General features: G+C 38.9%; 1 protein-coding gene across 1 annotated transcript; it reads left to right on the forward strand.

Annotated features, from left to right (window-relative positions):
• Positions 1-4,486: 4,486 nt before the first annotated feature.
• On the forward strand, positions 4,487-17,514 carry LOC124156209. The gene is made up of 3 exons (XM_046530601.1): positions 4,487-4,602; positions 13,834-14,211; positions 16,907-17,514. The coding sequence occupies exons 1-3, from the start codon at positions 4,549-4,551 to the stop codon at positions 17,078-17,080; spliced, it is 606 nt and encodes a 201-aa protein (XP_046386557.1). The 5' UTR covers positions 4,487-4,548; the 3' UTR covers positions 17,081-17,514.
• The last annotated feature ends 3,854 nt before the right edge of the window (positions 17,515-21,368 follow it).

The raw sequence follows: 21,368 nt of genomic DNA on the forward strand, positions 1-21,368 counted from the left end.
TTATTACTGTCTCTCGTATTATCTGCTGTAAATGGCTCTATTCCAATTATTTAGTTGGAAATAAATTAACGGGTGCACTATAAAGCGTGAATTGATTGCTTTTTAGACTCTTGGAAAAGAAATCCTGCCTCCAATTATTAAAGACATTTATGCTTATCATTTAAGTTATGATTTGAAGGCGTATTCGTATTTCGCAGGCAGGAAGAAAATAATAATACATTGTTTCTTGACATTGCCAGGTCGAAGTGGAGATGGCAATTTTTTTTATCGCAGATATCTTGCTTTTTACATCACTTATAGACTAAAATCGCTATCATTTATGGGCAATATTGTGAGTATGGTAGACATTGAATTAGAAGATAGGAACGGAGTCCGCAAGAATGTCTATTGATATAGGAATTTGAAGGTGCTAATGCTTTATAAAGTGGTAGAAGCATCGAAAAACTAGATAAAAAATTGACTGCGAGCATAAAAATTGTTAATTCATTTCTACAACCGCAGGTGGAACACTGTCGTATTTCTTCCGATAAGTTCAATCACACGTAGTCTGTATATATATCCGTATAGGTAATCTGTTATATAGAATGTAACTTGAATAATTTTATAGTATTTCCTCAGAAAATTGCTGAAGATTCATTTAGCCAAATTATTTATCATGTTGGACCACATAAAATAGCCATATGTGTATCAGGGTAGCAGCATGGCACGAGTGTGTCTCTTTGTTTTGAAAAGTGTGGTTTCCTATAATGTTTTATTGACTACATCGAAAGATTATTACTCCTGAAGTACGTTTTTCACTCTTATAGGTTTTTAAATGTCAATATCTTTTTTTCGCGATTAAATGGAAAGTGAAAATTTTCAAGGTCGCGAATACGCGACGGCTACATATGAATGTTGGGAAAAGCCCGTCATTCTGGTTCCGGCTGCCGCCGTTTCGGGTCACCTTGGTGCGAGGCTATGAGCGCCGCTACGATGCAGGCCGCTATCAAGAAGCAGAGTACCCTTCTATCTGGTAGCGCTTGGCTTAAATAAGGATCATCAATACCGTGTCAAACGAAGGAAACTTTCCGACCTAGGCAATTTTAATAGGAGATTATTAAGAGACGTTTCTCTTGTCACTGTGCCTCATGCATGCATTGGTAATCTGAGACGATGTAAAATTCCTATCTACTCGTATAGAAACTAGGTCCCTGTGACGTCAAGTGGAGTGGCATCGCATGGGCGCCAGTCTGGAATTTTTCAAATGACGTTAAAATTGACCATTAACATTCGTCTAAACTGGGAATTCTAAACCAAATAATTTGTATCATATGAATACACTAATTGTGGGTAACGAATCGCAATCAAAGCCTTTCGTTTTCTTTAATGAAGGAAATTACCCTATTCCTTAATTCTGGGAAAATAACGGAGGCACTTATCTCGTTATGATTTCTTTTGCCTTTCGGAGTTTTCCTCGAATGGCTCCTAAAGATAACATTTTCGATAAGCTTTACTCCAAGACACGTTTTCTCATTTCTTTATTTCTTAATATAATCATCTTGTTTTTCTAGTTGTTCTGCTTTGAATAAATTAGCAGGGTACTTCGATGATTCCCGTTCATCATTTTATACTTGTTGCTCATTTCTCGTGTTGGGGGTTGTCGACTTTCAGGAGATACATTCCGACATCCTCTTCTCTAAGGAAACATGTTTTCGAGATCTTAAGATCATTTAGGCCTAGTGTTATTAAATATCAACTCGCAGGAATTGGTGCATGAATGCATGAGCGATTTTTAAAAAACATTGCGCAACATGCATGCATCAAATCTTTTCTATTCATACTTTCGTACAAGTTTGGTGATTACACGGTGAATTTCCTCATTTATCCTTACGTTAAGTCATTAATGCAGGAAGTCATGCAAGTATCGTTTAACCATGCAATAAGATGCACATCACTACATAAATAGTCGTCTGACGCGATGTTTCCATGTAACAGAAGCCTTGAAATAGTTAAATACTCTTCGTTAAAACTTTCGCGGGTACTCGTCATGTTAAATAAAAACTTTTGGGCCGATTCCCTTGAGAAAGCGACCAGCATCGCTCGGGAAACGTTGAGGCCACCCAAAAATTGACGCGGCGACATAGCCCAAAAGTGTGTATTCAACATGACAGTTAAATGCTCGTATTATTGAGGACATCTCCGCGGAATCCTAGAGTCCAAGACGATTTCAGCCAGGAATAGCGAATGAAGCGGAACGAAATTCAAAAGTAGTAAAATTTCAATAGTTTCGTTCCCGGGAGCAAAATGTGGAAACGAAACTAAAAAAAATTTAAACCTAGGGAGCCAAACTCAGGGGCGAAACGAAATCGGAGTCAAAACTACTTCGGGTCGAAACTAAAATAAAACCTGTTGAACGAACATAACACAGATTATGGTCCGCACCGAAGGGACCACGTGCTCTACCTTCAAATGGTCTAGTTTCGAACCTCACACCGAGTACGAAGAATGGTTGAATGAAGTAGAGGTTCGGTCTACCGCCTCTAGATGCCTGGGGCACTCATATTTTTACCACAAACATGAGAACGGTGAACGCAAACTGGCCAATTCCATGCAAACTTTATGGTAGGTACTACTAATACAAGCTAGAACCGCAGATGTTCATCGGTTTTTATTGAGTCGATTTTCAAACTTTATGTTTTAACCTCTCTTCAATCTGTCATGAAATAGGTCGAAACTATTCCGTCTCAACTTCTGGGATCGAAACTTAATTGTAAGCAGCGGAGTTTCGATTAATTTTGTTTCGTTCCCGGGAGTAAAGTCTCGTAAAGGTTCGAAACTAAATTCCTTGGTAATTTTAATTTAGTGCGGGAACGAAACTAAACTTAGGCCTGGTATTTTCGTTTCGTAGCAAAACTCTGGCACTGAACGAAACTTGTTAATGTTTCGCACCAGAGGGACCACGTACTTTGCCTTAACACAGTTTAGTTTCGACCCACACACCGAGTACGAAGTATGGTTGAATGAAGTAGAGGTTCGGCCTACCGTCATGAAATGCGTGGGACACCCATATTTTTACCACAAACAGGAGAACGGTGAACGCAAACTGGCCATTCGATTTTCAAGCTCGATGATTTAACCTCTCTGCACGCATGTCAAACGTAATGGACCGAAACTATTCCCTCTTATCCCCTCCACTCAACTTCTGGGATCGAAACTTAACAATGAGCAGCGGAGTTTCGATTAATGTAGTGTCGTCCCCGGGAGTAAAGTTTCATACCGCGTCGAAACTAAACACCGTGGTGATTTTAATTTCGTGCGGGAACGAAAGTAAGCCCAGGCCTCGTATTTTCCTTTCCCTCCGGGTCGATACGAAATATTTTCGTTTCGTTTCACTTTCAATCCCTGCCTAGAACCCCCTGCCGCACGCCTTTTTAGGAGGCTTGGGGGAATAAGGTCGGTCTCTGGATCCATAGATATCGCAACGAAGCAATCCACCACGCTCGAATCCCATCTTCAGTTTCACGATGACGGTTACAGTAAGGAAGGTCAATGGCCGGGCCAACCAACACACAACCCATGTCTTCTTCACCTTCATGACGTAATGATTACTCTGATTTTACTTAAGGCGCATAGTTTGTACATTTATTTAACCTTATCAGCTCTAAGATGGTGCCGATTGTAAACCACATTCTTTCCATTTTTTGTTTCAATTCGGCGAGCATCATATAGTGTATATTGCCAGATTTTTATGCCCGGCTATCATTGAGAGTTGGAATTTTGAGCGTTCACTCGACCGTGGCAAACAATTGGTTTTTCGGATTTGGTGAAGGAAATTTCAATAGGATAATTGGGTTTCATATACTAATAATAGCTGGAAATTTAAATGACTTTCGAGTTTTTTATATTTCTAATAAATATATTATCTTCATTTATTGAAAATTAGATAAAATTTTCACATAATAAAAAATAGTTCAACATTATAACGAAGCACAAGTACATCTGAGGGAATAAACCTTAACAAATCATGTGATTACAAAATTACTGCTTGGAAGGAGACTTAAACCCAGGCCTCGTATTTTCGTTTCCCTCCGGGTCGAAACGAAACATTTACGTCACATTTCACTTGCCATCCCTGATTTCATCCAACCTCTCTATCCCATCTTGTCCGTCCGTGATGCCGTGACGTCACTTGTCCACGAAACCCTGAACTCCTTATCACACGAGTCTTTCGTAGCGGTGGAAGAGGACGTTAAACTTCAATTTTTCCTTGATCTCTATCTGAAATAACAGATTCGTAGTCGAGGATGTGGACTCTCGAGACGTTCATAGATGAAGCAAGAGGATGGGATGGGGGAGGGGTTGTTTCCATAGTGACATTGGGAAGGAGTTGGATTGATAGTGGGAAAGGGGGGAAACAAGTCGGGGTTGGGGGAGCGTCCCGAAAGTAGGGGGGGATAGTGCGTGGGAAGTGGTCGGGAAACGTATAAATATTGTCTCCACTCGTAAAACCGGCACCTTTTGCTGTTTCTCTCTCCAGAAGTCGCACTCAACGCACACTCCACGGTCGAAATGGCTTTCTCCGCCTCTGTCTCCGTTTTGGTCGTCCTGGCCGTGTTCTCTCTGGTAAGCCACTGAGCCCTTCCTCCATTCAAACCCACCCGTAGCAGAAGAACATACTTCTCTTTTCTGCTCCAACGTTAATAATTCTCACTTGATCACCCTGGTCGATTGTCATTATCGAAGGGGGTGAGGCTTTGGGAGTTAAGGTGTTTAAACCAATTATAACCAAATGTTACTTCACAAAAAATTAAAAGAAAACTATACATGTCTGAAGCAACAAAATTCATAAATTAAAACACTGTCAAGAATAATTATTTTTTTAGGTTAAATAATTATTTTGCGCTAACCCCAAATAAGAGTTGATTTTTAAGGGTTGAAAAATTCTGAAATTATGTTCCAAATCATAAAACAATCATTATTCAACAAATCCAGAGTTACCCATACAAAACTTTCAAATGAGGTTTTTTAACTTTTAGCATTTGGGGGTAGTTTTCATCACAAAAAAAATAAAAAGCGCCCATCGGAATAATATAGATTTTGAAGTAGAGGGTAGGATTTGTCTAATCCCAAATTTTAATGCAAATCGTTTCAGTTTGAAAAAATTGCAAGGTTATCTTCATTTTAATGAGCTTCATTTCCTGGGCTATGAGTAGTTATACGAGTGGGTATTTAAATGTTGAAATTGCTGTTGCTGATTGCTGTTGAAAGTGGTAGAAGAATCGAAAAAATTCGATAAAAAATTGAGTGTGACCATAAAAGTTCTTAAACCATTACTACAACCGCAGGTGGAACAGTGTCGTATTTCGTATAAGGTACCTGAGGATGACGCCGCTGCCTCGAAACTAGTTGTACCGCGAGAATAAATAGGTGGATAAGTACATGGTATTCTTTTCATTTGTAAGAATGAACTTCCACAAAGTTGAGCCGGAGACTATAGAAATTATCAATTTTTGCTTCGAAGTAACATAAAAAAGTATACATATTCAGCTCTATTCCGGAAATATTTAAACTACGTGTTTTTTGTGATGTAAATTTTAATGGTGAAATACGTTGCTGACACAATAATTATGATAGAGTATGCAATTTTCGCTTTTATAAAATGAGCAGTCTTGTAATTTAATCTCTCCCAGGGGCAGGTCTTCTGAGTTGGAAAGAGTTAACCTACCAATTGGCTCAAAATACTCGTAATAACACTCATGTCTATGATTGAATTTGCTGGATCATGCGATGATAGAGGTCATGAACGGTTAGGGAGGCATTTTAAGGAGCATTGCGCCTAAGAATTTTTAGCAACTGTGACATTAATGTTATTTGCGAGGTCAATAACTTTCTTAGTCAGTTACTCAATACCATCACTATGTTTAGAGGCATGAACAATTCCATGGTGTGAATAGAATAGCTGTGTTTTCCTATTGGACGTTCAACTTGGAACTTCATAAAAAATGTAACACGAGAGCGTCGTAAGAAAACGCCAATCCAACTAATCTGCCAACTAGTTCGGTATGTCTGTTTCTAGTTTATACTTGGGAATGATAAATTCAGACTGCTTTAGTTATTTTTTTGGAGAAGTGGATATAACGTATAATTCCAGTAAACCAAGTGGAGTGATGTCTTTGTCTTTCGTCCATATTGCAGCATTAATGCTCAAACCAAAATTTTATCCTTTAAATAAAATGCTTGCGGAGTCTGGGTCTCCAATATGCGTTATGAAGATTTTCTAGTTTATGCCTGTGTGAAATTACTATTTTTTCTTTCCGGAGAGATGCTGGGGGCCATGTCGTAGTGAAATTATTTTTCTCCGTTAAGGTTCTCTAAGTATAGTGCCAAACGATACCATACCTATACTGTTCACCGTGTTTTATACAAACTACGTGTGTTAATTTTATTGCATTATGTACTGTCGAGTATGAATCAGTTGGAGGATGATTATCGTGCCTTTTTTAGTATACAATTGTCCTCGAATCAAATATGACTCACTTAATAATAAAAATAATGCTATAATTCCGGCATCATTGAAAGCGTGATTTCGCAGAATTATCGCACAAATGACTTGGCATTGCATTGATGTCCTTCTAGGTATTTTGACTTGGAGAAATTATAACTTAATGATTCCACTGCATTGTCAGCTCAAGTATGGATCATATCTCTTACTTTGATGGGTTCTTTACGAGAATAGAATTGATCTGACGTTGATCGTCGTCTTTTCTTCAATGAAAGCACGAAAATTCAAAAATCTAACTTAGCACCAGAAGTATTTATTTTGACTTACCATGTTCCAGATTACTATAAATTTGCGGTCGGAACTCGTTAAAGGTGTGCTGTTCGCTGATCAATTTTTTCGCCTAATACATGCATCTTCAATTCCCTTTTTTGAGAAATAATATCTTTTCATGGAGTGTGTTACATTGTTATGCTAGCAGAAAACCCTGCGAGGGTTCTTATGGCATTTATTGCGAAATCCTCATCCAGTTTTCTTCGGTCGATTTTCAAACCACTCCTTCAATTTTCTGTTATTGATATTTAATTCCTGAGAATATCATTATCATTCTCTTTCTTACTACTAGATCGGTAGAGCTGAAATATGATTTTTTGTTGTGATAAAAATATATCGTTCAACTTGAAGTGAGCGTTTTTGTTTTTGCAAGAGAAACTGCCTTATTTGAATCGCACTATTAATATGCGTCTGCTATGCAATCTCTTTCTCTTCTGTACGTATGGCGCTTCTTTGAGTGAATAAATATGTGGGTATTACTTCAGCCAAAAGAACACCTGAACGTTCTCGTGACAGCATTAAAATTATTTTGCTGGTGGATTAATGTTCCCAATATGATTCTCGTCAGTAGCTTTCATTGTTCTTCGGTAGCTTCCAGGGCATTCGAAAAAACTCGAAAGCAATTTATATTTGCGGTGATCCATCTCATTTTGAGCACTGCGCTTATAATAACTGTATTGACCGTTGCTCATGATATCTAATTCTTCTGAGTTATTCTCATTCACTTGCCGCTTGGCCGAGAAGATTTTCGTTTATATTCTGTTCGATGTTGTGTGGCTCGAAAAATTTAATTTTTATCTTTAGCCACCAAAATATATTCAGTAAACATAAGGTACTTTTATAATCGCAATGACATACACGAGTGAAATTGATTGTTTTCCCATATTTAGACTTCTTATTGTGGGATTTGTATCCTCATGAATTTTATCTAATGCATTAAGGGTTGTAAGATGACTTGCCCATGCCCAACTTTAGCGCTAACTTAAAAAAAAAAAAACTGGCAGCTACCATTTTTGTAGGAATTTTTAATCTTTCTTTTAATCTTTTTCTTTTATATTAGGGTCAGCTTATGCCTATTTAATTTTCATTGCTGATTTTTATCATTTATCAATAGTGTGAGCGTTGTTTGTAGCACAAAATAGCGCTGGTCTTTAAGATCCTCGACACCTACATAGTATAGCCTTAGTTTACTATCCATCGACCTAAATTACGGTTATCTATAAATGAGTGCTATTACGCTATCCCTTATTATCTCGCCGAAAAATTACGCCTGTTATAACTAAAATGTGAATGACACCTGGTGTCGATGAAATTATTAGCTTTGGATCCATTGCAATTAATAACATCTTCGCCTAGAATACAGAAATGATTTTTACTCTGCGGAAGTCATGTACATACAAGAAATCGACGGAACAATCTATAAAGGAGTCCCTTTAAGAAGACTCACACGTATGTACCTTACGGAAGTCAAGAAAAATATGACGAAAATAAATTATTGGGAAGTTGATAAACTGTCGTAAATCAAATCTAGTGGTGTAACATTTTTTACTATTTCAATTGACTTCCGATTCCCTTTTCCAAGCGAGTCCCATCACTTGGTGTCTGCGATTTTCTAAAAAAAATTCAGCCGGAATCATTTGTCCACATTTGTAAGTTGAACCCTTTCGATTGCTTAAATAAGCCTTTAGGTTAAATGTCTCGTTAAAATTGATATTTTTAGGCAACTTATAAGATGTGAGAAGTAGGGCTTTTGAGTTTTTCTTGCGGTGGAGCTGGTGAATGAGTATCAGATGATCCAAGTAGACTCGTGTGCTAAATGTATCGAGTCAGCGCTATTATCTTCTGGCCCCCATTTTCTGTGTCACCAGTTGTCGAGACCACCCTCTGACATCGTATCCTCGAGACGGTCTCCTGCGTCACACGATTGGACGCACCCGATAACACTTGGGTGTCAAACAACCGGAAAAGGCTACGGGTTCTGTTGGGCAAGAATCCCCCCCAAGCGCGAAGGTTATCGCGTCGAGACTACCGAGTCGGGGTTGACGGGCTATCGTCAATATTTTTATCACCAATTTATGTTCATTTTCCTCTATTGAGTGTACGAATGACTTTGGCCCTGAATTTATCTCGTTTCGAGACCGAAATTCTTGTTCCTTATTTCCAATAACATGTTCACTGTAGTTGGTATTGCGGACGGTTTTTCGTGGTTTGAAATGAGACTAAGATTACAGAAAAGATTTCTCGGGCTTTTTCTCATATGATAGACAAGAGATTGTACGCAGAATAATTTATTAAAGCGGATTCAACAACTTGTTTGCAATAAAGAAATACTGAGAATCTGAACTAATACTTTAAAGAGCAGTAGTGAAAATGCAATACAGTCTTTCGAATGGAATTCATCTACTCAGGCTTTAATGCCTAATTTTTTCCGGGCGAAAAATTACAGTGGACGATTGACGTCGACGAGGACGATTGGCGAGTTGCACATCGAAACGTCGGAAGGACATGTGGAGGACCTCACCCACTGAGGAACCCGCGAAATATTCACTGCCATTGCTCGCCGGGAAATAACTGTTTCGTTTTCATCCGTTTTTTAAGGATACCCTATGAAATTGCCCATCAAGTCATTCAAGGTAGACAATTATGCAGTGTAATTGGGATATTTGATTAATATTTTTTTTATCTACAAATGCTGTATGATTTTTCATGTTTTTGCCTTGATAGAATTCCGATAATGTCTTCCAGAAGTGTTACACTACACAATAATGTAAAAAAGGAGGGTAAATTATGATTTTTAGCAATAGGAATTTAAATAATATAATCGGTACTCGCGAGGCTGTACTGTGCCTCATGTTGTCATGGAAACGTCTTTTTCTCGCCTCTCAAGAAGGAGTGTTAATATTTTCCGAGTTCTCTACAGTGTTGGAGCAAAGAGGTCCAAAACTTTACTGTTATCGTATTATATAATTTCTATGCTTGAGGATAACATTTCAAAGTGAGGATAACATGTCACAAATTAGTTAGTTAGTCAAAACCATATAGCAAAAGGTGATAACGAATAGCTGATGGAATGACAAGCATTGTAGGTAGGACAATTCGTATTGTCCTACCTACAATGAATACGTTGACTATTTTCGTGGGCTTCTTCTCTATTTATCTCGTCTTTTTTCTATTGTTTCTTCTCTGCATTGAAAAATTGATGATTTATTGTTATACCTTCTCCGAGGAGCAATTTTGATTTTAAACTTAGATTGAGTTTACTCTTGGTTATCAAATTGCCCCATACTATTGTAGCCCAATGAAATAACTGTTTTTCGAAGTGAAAAGGAATAGCATCATATTTGCAAGCTTAACTACCCATCACTGACTTTATGGTAGTTTCAGCGCAATGAAATTCATGGAAGTGTTAAAATATTGACTTAATTTGTGGCTGTTACGACGATGAAAGTCCGACAAACTAGATGTAAGACGAGACGCTTCATGATGTTTACAAAAGAGGATTTCTTGAACACAATTAATTTTCGACACGTGCCGCACACTTTTCCCCAAAAAATTGTTATCTAGAGTTTTTTATTAATTTTACTTATCAAGATGAGTTTTATTCTTTGTGCCTCAATCGATTATTTAATTATTTCCCTGCAATGGCTGATTGACCTGTACATATTCAACCAGACAAATCTTATTGCAATAGTCCAGTGCGTCCTACCGATTTTCCGTTGCTTGGAATTTGGTCTGTGATCCTTAATTGACTTAAAATTTCGTAATTTTTCTAAAATCACCTCAAAGCAGGGGAATAACTTTAAAGTTTCACTTTGAGCTACCGTTTAAATGCTACTTCAATAGCTACCGGGAAAGTTTAATTTCAAATGCCGTCCTCAGCGTAGTCTTACTATAATGTTGACCAGGAAATTTCTTGAGAAGAAAATTACGTGACAATCGAAGAAAGTCTGAGCTACCCGCTTTCTATCTCCTAAAATATCATCTCACTCTTCCGGTCTTGCAGAATCCGTTTCTCATAGGCGTCTGAGGGAAAAGAAACTGCCACAGGGAAAATTTGTAAATATAGTTGATGCTCATGTCAACTTACGTCAAGGAAAACGTCGGTCGAAAATATGTCCGTCAGAAACACCTTTATGGATGAATTTTATTTAAATTATCAATGATTATTTTTTCATAGCCTTCATGAAATTACCTTTTTTCAGTAGCTGTAAGCATAGGTAACACAATATTTCTACTGCTGAACCGCTGACTTTATTCAATTACCTCGTTGTTTTGTAAGAGTTGTAATAAGCGTGGATTGATATGACGCCACCAATACGCCGTAAATGAAGCATTATTGTGATTTTGTATACCACAATAAATTCATTTCCTCCTAAAATGGGAAGCGAATGAGCTTCTCAGCTCATTTGTATCAATATTCTGGAGAACGGGCATTAGTATCGTTATCATAACAGCATTTGAAACTTAAACTTTACTTGTGCTTATGAAGTTTTCTTCAATTTACATGCTGCTTATTTTCTAACTTCTCATACCTTTCCCCTTCATTATTTTTTTCTTCATTCTGGATGATGCAATAGAATCCCTCCCCCGCGCGGTATCGTCTCTTTCCACGTTGATATCGTGCCGAAGCGATGATCATGTACATCGTACTAGATTCGAGTGCTTTAAAAGTAATTTCTTCTAAAACCTCTTAATTTTAATCGTTAACAATTCAAAGCAAAGTACGCCAAATGTATCATCATATGGTGGCGTATATTTTAGTCACCGTTTTGAATTGCTGGGATTGCATAAATTAGATTAATTGTTGACGAGTAAACTCAGTGGAAATTTTTTTTGTATGATGTTAGGCACGATGTCGTGGAAATTCGTAATATTGTTGAAATGGCACATATAAATATTTCCACTCACAGATTTATTTTACACTACGCGTATCGTCGTTACAACGACATTTTCAAGTGTGAAAAAAGGTCTTAAAGATTTTCCTTATATATTGGTGCTTGAAAGGGGGGGGAGTAAGATGGAGAATGGGGTTTGGGTGACGAGAAGTGAGGATATGAAACGCGTAGTGTAAAATAAATCTATAAGTGGAAATATTGCAATGTGTCATTTCAACAAAATTAGTGGAAATTCATTGTGCGTAGTAAGATATAAGCAGCTTAAATAACTAAATCTGTTTACATCTTATTACATTGCATTAATTACTTTAAGAAATATACTTTTTCTCGAATTAGCTGGTGAGGTATAGAAAATCTCCGTAAAAATTAATGTAACCGGTGTGAATGCCACCGAGACCGGTAAATTCTCCGTCTGACTTTCGAAAATCCCGTTGATATTCGCGATAACGGCTGACGAGGCTCAAAACTAAGCAGTAATGAAATTCTCGCTAAGCCGACGTAGTGATGCAATTCATGCGCATTCCTACCGAGGTTGTGTCACTGCTATGCAAGCTATATTTTATAAGCAATCTGTGTCACAGAGTCATGACTCCAATGATTAGATGACCTTACGGTGATGGAAAATGTGCTCCGACCCCGATGTATTTTTTAGTTGTAAGGATTTTAATCCGCCTAATCGATTTGCACGCATTAGTGCAAAACTTATGTAAACTGCGCTAAGTTATGGAATTTTTACTGAGTTATATACGCTGGGCGGCGATTTTGGCATTTTTAAAATTTTGAACTCACGTGCGAATGGCTGAAAGGAAGATTTTTTAGAATCGACTTATCTTTCCCTTCCATCAACCGAATTATTTTCATGAGATGCGATTTCATCTAAACCTACATACTGTTCCGCTAGCATATCAATGGAAAATCGTAGAAATTTCCTTCCCCATAGGGAATTTTTTCCTTCCTGTAGAAATATTAAATTATGGTTTCGCTAGTAGTAGGACCCGCCCGCCTCTGTGACGGTGCGGGATTCCTCTTCCCTATCCTTCCAATCCTATCCTATCCCAGGAGGCGTCGTCGGGCTCCTATCGCGGCGGCGCCTCCCTCCTTTTCCCTACCTTGTCCTCCCTCTTCTGTGGTGCAGGGGTGAAAAGCTAGCGCTTACAGACCCTGCCCAGGGAGTGTAACCCCGCGAGCCCGGCCTGGAGTCTCGTTTCCACAGTCCCACTAGCAATGGGCGTGCGTTGAGAGGCTTTGGGTTACCAGTCGTTTATCTGCTCGTGAATACAGGGGCGCAGCTAGGAATTAAGGCTGTGGGGGTTTAGGTGCAACTAATACCGAGGTGTGTGGGGGTATGGAATACCCACCAGGATACGCGGTAGGTGCGAGATTAACAAATTGCGGAAATTTAAGATAAACGGTTCAAAATGGTGAGTTTTACGGCTTTCTGAGGGATATTTTATTGATCCTTACACTATTCTATTAGTATTATCAATCCAATTAAGTAAAAGGATTAAACTTAAAAATTTCTCTGAGCTCTGGGGGGGGGGTTTAACCCCCAAAACCCCCCCCTCGCTGCGCCACTGTGTGAATACAACAAAGGAAATGAAATGGTGCGCGCTTTGATTTATTCGACTGCCTGAGTGTAGTTATCTGGAGAAAAATCTCTGGATTCGTTGCAATTCTGGGGAAATTTGTGAATGAAGATTTCTCGGATCTCACACTACAGAATCCCTGAGGACGATGGGCGAGTTGCACATCGAAACGGCGGCTAGCCTTTATCAAGGTAGGCGGCGGGGTAAAGTCCTGGCCTGTCAGACTCCGCCAGGTTGCGAGTTCCTGTCCCTCCTGGGTAGATTTTCCAGGGTTTTTTGTACGTAAAATTGTCAAATATCATGAAACCCCCAAAGTAAAAGCCAAGCGGTGCTATTTTCGGTGGTGTGGAAAAAAATAAATCAATAAAATACCTATCTCATTTTATCGTTTCTGTCGGACCGTGAAAGGTGGTGCGGGTTTGAGGTGATCTCCGTTTCTCTCTGATTAATATATTCTCAATGTCCCAATCAATCAAAGATTTCGGTTCTGAGTGAACGACCGCATTATGGGCTTGTATTAACGATGCTTCAAACCTTGCAGGCCAACGGCAGCACTCTTGTTAGGAGCCCAAGGGACACCCCGACGCCCTCACTCCAGGAATTGCTGGAATCCGCGAGGACCCAGCTCGAGACGGTGGGACAAGAGGTGGCCAAGGCCGTCCGCGGCGAGGAAGGTGCCATGACCGCAGACGACGTCAAGGCTGTCGTCGAACAGAGGACTCAGGAGCTCACACAGAGAGCCAGGGCTTTCTCGGAGGAAGCCGCGAGGCAGCTGGAGGTCCACAGGGAACACATGTCCGAAGCATCCGTGCAGGCTCTGCAGCAGGCCTCCGCTCAAGTCAACGCTTCCCTGGAACACGTCCAAACCCTTGCCCGCGACTCACCCTCTGCCGTGGAGAACTTCAACCAAGCTTTCAAGGTAAGAATAATGGTGGCCATTTTTTGCGTTCCCAAGGAGAGAGCAACTGCGAAAAATACTTCCCGTTGTAAATGATGCGTACGGTTTTCGATATCACTTTATACGTTCTGTTTTGTAGTAAAAAAGTAACATTTATTAGCTCTGGGCACAATACCCCTAAGAGCACCAATTTTACAGTAGCGGTGAGATTAAGGAAACTAGCGAAACTAGATGAATTACCAACAGTTGCCTCCTAAAGCTAAATCGCTTTAACTCAGTATGAATTGAAAGAAATTCACATTGTTGGTGAGTGATCTCCGTTTCTCTCTGATTAATATATTCTCAATGTCCCAATCAATCAAAGATTTCGGTTCTGAGTGAACGACCGCATTATGGGCTTGTATTAACGATGCTTCAAACCTTGCAGGCCAACGGCAGCACTCTTGTAGTTAGCCATAGTTATTTTGTAGTTACACAGCCTTGACGTCGTCTGCGGTCATGGCACCTTCCTCGCCGCGGACGGCCTTGGCCACCTCTTATAGAATATATTAATCGGAGTGTTTCAATGAAGTTAGATAGTATTTAAATTAGGCTATCTATCTTCAATGAAACCGATTGTTTAACAAAATTTGAAACCGCTGCAATGTACCAAACGCACGGAATCTATGACTTCAGGTGCCCTTAGAGCCATTTCCAACAAATTATATGGCAGTTAAACATTCTTTTTGAAATGATACATTAACGTTCCAAATTTCACGGTGATCAGTGAAACTACGTTTGAGTATAATACTAACGCGTAAGAATTAACACCTCCCTCTACCCTGAATGTATCGCGAGTGTGATTTTACACGCTTTTGATTTAGTTTGGGGCAAGCTCTGCCCAATATATCCTAACCAACCTGAGAGTTGAAGTGCTGAGTGCTGCCATCTTTATAATGGTTTACGGCGACTCTCCAATGCGTCCGTGTCCCATTCTAAGACTTTTATTTCCCTAGAGCTCTACTTTTTCGTATTCTTCTTGACTTGCTTCGAGAACTTGTGTTTAAATCTTCTTTGGAGGACTTCTCATTGGTTTTTCCCTTCATTAAGTTTTACATATAATATTATTATTATTAAAGTACTGTTACAAGTAGACCATTTGGTCGGGTGGTAACATACATACAATCAAATTTAAAAAACACAAAAAAAGCAATACAATATAAACGTTAATCCAAGCAGTGAAACATACGAAATAAAAAGAGCTTTACAATTCAACCTTATTCAACTTTCTCAAAAAGAACTTAATATTTCGCGGGTTCCAAAACTACCTTAGGATGAACGTTCTAATCCCCTTTACACCAGTGCAGGAAAGAATATTTCCTCAGATTGAATATGTTTCAGAGGGTCTATTTTGTGAAGAATCTGAGCTTTTCCCGGTGAATAGCGTGGATGAAAGCTTCTCGGGTTTCCAACCGGGTCAGGGTCTGCATGGTGTAGGCCGACGTTTCGTTGGGAGACTTTCCCAACATCCTCAGGGCTGATGGTAATCATATCATCAGCCCTGAGGATGTTGGGAAAGTCTCCCAACGAAACGTCGGCCTACATTATGCAGACCCTGACTTTCCCAACATCCTCAGGGCTGATGGTAATCATATCATCAGCCCTGAGGATGTTGGGAAAGTCCCCCAACGAAACGTCGGCCTACACCATGCAGACCCTGACCCGGTTGGAAACCCGAGAAGCTTTCATCCCCGGTCTATTTTGTTTTTGTGATATATTCTTTACAAAAAGTGCGGCTCTTTATATCAATTTTAATATCTACCCATCCAGGATCACCAACATAGGAGTTAAAAAATCCCTCTCAACCGCGATTTTTCTTCTTTATTCTACCGATTCCTATCGTATTACTTTTATCATCTCCGTCACACTGGCCTTCCTTTTGATATATTTCTTTTCATGTGATCTCACGATACCCGTCCGTTATTTCTGAGGATGCTTCTCCATCATTAATAGAGTCAGTGTTAATTTAGTATTTCTCGCCTTCCTTGGTTTAAATACGGTTTTTTTCGTAAAATAGCGGTATGTTCCATTTAAATTTTTAAGCTTTGGAAAGCAAGCTTCTTAAAGTTTAAATTCTTTAGAAGGCCTCATTTTTTCCATGAAACATTTAATTCTGTATTTATTTATACATAGCCCGCAAGGCATTTTCTCTCTAGGCGTAAATTGCTTTAAAAGATCCTCTTTTGCATACTTAGCGAATGGCTTGGAGATAAGCGTCGTCAATTTTAAATACGATGTGTTGATTAAATTGTTTTTAATGAATTCAACACGCTGTATCACGTGAAAAACAACCAATACTATTGTGAGCTGAATTTAGAGGTAAATTGTTTTTGATCTCTAACTCAACAATTCATGAATTGAGTGGCCATCTTACCGCTAAAGTATTTTTAATGAAACATATATGGTGTAATTCAGGATGAGGCGCTTGAATTTCCTATGAATTTTTTTTCCGTACACTACGTTAGATGAATTATGTGAAGTCATTGGTTAATATCGCTAATTTGCTTTGACTCTGAAATCCATATATTGCATCTTACAGCCAAAATATTTTTACTGAAATATAAATGTTGTAAGTAAGGATGAGGTTTTACAATTTACTGTGAATCTTTTTTTTCGTACACTACGTCGGATGTATTCTGTAGAAATTGTTTTACATATACATTTATTTCTCTTCTAGTCCACCGTTGAAAGCCTTGTTGAGGCCAACAGCAAACTGGCCAAGGCCGCTGGTGATGACGTTGGAGAGGCTCACGATCAGCTCGCTGCCATGACCCGCAACACGATGTCACAGGCCATGGATCTGATGAAGAACTTCGCTGCGCAGCTGTCCGCCGCCGCCACGTCATCTTAACCTTTTCCTTAACACTTTCCTCATTTCTCTCCTCTGTTCATTCGTCCATTCCAATTGACCGCCGTTTAAATTCTAAACCATAGCTGGAACTAACTGGACCCCACTCCTTATTCTCTCTGTGTCCTTTTCACGGCTATCTCCAGTGAAGCTGCTTGTGCATGGTGCTGCACAATGGAATACCACAGTGAGCGCCGCTCCCATCGACTGTCATAAGATGGCTCACGAATATTATTTCGGCCGCCGACTCCTCCAAGACGCCGATAGTGAGCTTTTAACCGGGACTATCTGAGTGAAAAAACCTACAGCAGCATTTACCAGTAGCTGTGAGAAGTGCTTGACTATCACCTGTTCTCAAAACGTGATATTTTTTGTCACAAAAATTATATAACCTGTTGTTCCCCTGCTTTCGTAATAAAAATTACGTTTATAAACTATGATGCTTCTAATTAATCACATTCCGTGGTCGGAAGAAAGTGAAAATAAGGTTTTTCTAGCGTGAAAACTAGAAAGAAAAAATCATTTGCCACGAACGGGATGTACCAGATCTCCCGAAACCGCTGATTTTTCCCATGAATAATTTTCTCTCTGGCAAAATTTTGCACTTTACGTTCTCTTACGGCAATTTCGTACGGGGACACTGTCAGCTCGTCCGTAGTTATATCCCTTGAATTGTCGTATATTAACATCGTCGCAACGTGAATAGCTTTATTCCCTTTGTGAAAGTTACATCTCTTTCTGGTTGAATTTTTATAGCTTTCGTAAATATGAGTTGAAGGACATGTGTCCCCAGATGGTCAACGAAAGCTTTAATATTGAGCATAAATGATCAAAATATTAATGAGAGAATGATTTACTGGGCAGTCATTACTTCACATGCAGGTTGGTAGGGGCACCACTGGTTCCGAACGTGGAGCGAAGCGTGGCAGGAATGGGGGTGCTTGGGTAGGATAATCCCCGCCTACTTCGAATAAAACATTGGCCATCCCATAGGGATCAATGCTTACTATTTGGTGAAAGTTATGGTCATAAATCATTGATACACTAAAATAAACTTTACAACGCACAACGTAAACCTTTTGTTTCTTACTTCATTGGTGCCGTCCCGAAGTTGTCTCAAACATATTTTCCTAGGAAAAAATTATTACCAATCGCCGCGGTTACCTTCTACAACCATTTCAGCTGAAAATTAAAATTTTACAAGTGTAGAATAGTCATTTCCCTGGACTTATACTGGAATTTAATTTTATTATAGCCAATGTAAATTTAAGAATTATAGTACAAAAGTATATTTTTAAGGATATTCCCACCAGTAAAGCCAAGGGCGTACCCAGGATCAAAACTAGTGGGGGGGGCAATCCATGGTTGCTCAAGTTGTAGGTAAGATTTAAGCATGGAAAAGGTGAATGAAATCAACATTTTAAGGAAAATGTAACAGATCTTCATTAGTTTTTAAAATTATTTGCTTGAAAAAATATTATTTTCCTTGAAGACATTTGCGATTTTTGCTTCTGGGGGGAAGGGGGGCAGCTGCTCCCTCCTGCCCTCGCTGGGTACGCCAATGAGTAAAGTGGCTAACAGGACACAGTGTTCATACATTAAAAGAACTATCGCGAATGATCGGAATACTACGGTGACAATCACCGGCTAATCACTGGTGATTATGGTAGCATTTTTCACTAAATGTGACGCATTTGGAGAGCAAAACTTAGCCACATCAAAATATCAGTCAGAGACTGAGTCCAAAAATTGTCAAACCAAGACGGCGGAACTATGTCTACGCTACAAACACGGAAACATCTACCTCAGATATTCCGACCTCCTTGCATCTTAACAAAACGAGCACGAAAGAGAGCGAGTCTTTCATTTGTAATTGATTTCAGGTGACAAGTCCCAAGCTTTTCTTCTTTCCATTAAATATGCGCTCTAACTGAAGTTTTGGTCATTTTTTTAGTTTTACGAAAAAAATCTGAACTTTGGAGAAATATGAACTGTTAGGTGAAAAAAGTTTTCCTCAAGGCCATTATCTACACTACTCTCTCACTCATCCTCACGCCCGTAGAGTATACCCAGTGAGTATTTTTGCTCACGCCTCTGTATGCACAAACAGCATTCTGGCGTGACCTGAAGGCATTATTTGTAGTATTTTATTTAAAGACGGTATTTAGCTCTGCTTTCCATTAATTTTAAAAATTATCTGTAATCACACTTATTATCCTAGAAGCTGACGAAACTGCATTGGAATCCTTATCCAACCTATGAAGAGGATTTTCTCCTTATCTCTTGTATACCATGTTTAGGTACTCTTTTTACGATTTAGTGCCGAAATATTGGGATATATGAGCTCGAGGGATCGGGGTTAAATTCATTGGAACGATGGTGTAGTAGATTTTATGGGTTATCTATCCACTGAAAACAATTCACAATAACAATAGATTTTAATCTGACCTAAATTAGGTGATAATGAAATATTTTCCATTACTATGCCAGATAACATATTGCCTTAGAATTGTATTGATCCAATGAGGTATTCCTGATAGGTACGATAGTGGATGTACATTTATAATATTGCCCAGCAATGAAAATTAAAGAAAGCCATATGTTAAGTTTAATATCTTTAACTATAAAATAGTAAAATTATTTTTCAACCCATTTTTCCATAGGTCAATGGGTTAAACCATTTCCATAAAAAATACATGTAAAGTTCCTTATTAATGACTACAGACCTCGTTTTCTTCTGCACATTTAAATTAGTGATAATGGTCGAATTTAGTTAGATCATATACCATTGGAAAGATAAATAAATATACATCCTTATGCTTGCAATTGATTCTCGTTATACACGTCATTTACGGTGGATTTAAAAAAAAAGTTCATAACAATGCTGAAATTTAGTGTTTTCGGGTGACTATCCCCTAGACGACCGTCAGTTTTGTTTATGCAATTTGGCATCTCATTCAAAGTTTATTCACCAAATAAATACTTCGATTTAGTCGTTAAAAGTTCTGTTGTCATTATTTGTTAACAAATTAAGTGTGCGAAAAAATTTCACTTACTTTAGGCTAACTTCATTATTAACCGTTTATAAATTATTTTAAGGCAGTCATTCGTTTACTTAGATTGTTCATAGCGGCACTATTAACCGCCAAGTGCGTGAGAACTTTCTTTTCTTTGATTCTTTACAATGCTAAGGAGATGGCGACCAAACTTAGGACGTTGAATTCAATCAAATGTGCGACGAGCTACCTTACGTTCTAACCGTACCGATGGCCAGCCAGATAATAATAATATGGCATAATTTCGTTATAGAGTGACTGAAAATGAAGCGGGTAGGCTAAGAATGCAATGAGTACGTCTACATCAAACACAACAACATGGAGCACGACGCAATGAAATTGATCGATTGAGACAAATTGCTCCTGTGATCCTGGAACGAGTAGCATTCAACTACTAACCGGAAGTCGATTATAGTACTGACTAACATTTTTTAATGTGGTAAGGTGGTTAAATACAGCGGTGAATCTACTGGATTATGTTGTGCTGGTGGAAAAGTAAAATTGCCACAATTGATGCCACTACTTGGTCGATTACGCTCATTATTTTCTGGGGTTAGGAATTATTCTGACATCATTTAAAAATACAAAAATAGGGTAGTTTCCTTCATCAAAGAAGATGAAAGGCATTGATTGCGATTCCTTACCCACCATTAGTGTATTCATAATATACAAATTATTTGGTTTTAGAAATCCCAGTTTAGACGAATGTTAATGGTCAATTTCAACCTCATTTGAAAAAGGCCAGATTGGCGCCCATGCGATGCCACTCCACGTGACTTCACAGGGACCTAGATTCTATACGAGTAGATAGGAGTTTTACATCGTCTGAGATTACCAATGCATGCATGAGGTACAGAGTTCAGTGAAAAATCTCTTAATAAATACCTATTAAAATTGCCTAATTTCGGAAAGTTTCCTTCGTTTGATAGGGTATTAACAATCTTCATGTAAGCCCAGCGCTACCTGCTAGCAGCGTACTCTACGCAACCGCCATGCTCGGCAGCAAGCAGCCTGCATCGTAGCGGCGTTCATAGCGTCGCACCCAGGTGGCCTCACACAGCAGCCAGACGTCACGCGGGCTTTTCCCAGCATTCATACTTAGCCGTCGCGTTTTCTCGCGCTTGAAAATGTTCACTTTGCATTTGATCGCGAAAAATAGATATCGTCATTTAAGAATCTAAAAGCGTGAAATACCTACTCTAGGAGTAATAATCTTTTGATTTAGACAGTAAAAA

The sequence above is a fragment of the Ischnura elegans genome, chromosome 3, assembly GCF_921293095.1.
Source record: "Ischnura elegans chromosome 3, ioIscEleg1.1, whole genome shotgun sequence".
In the NCBI taxonomy this organism is placed as follows: Eukaryota; Metazoa; Arthropoda; class Insecta; order Odonata; family Coenagrionidae; genus Ischnura; species Ischnura elegans.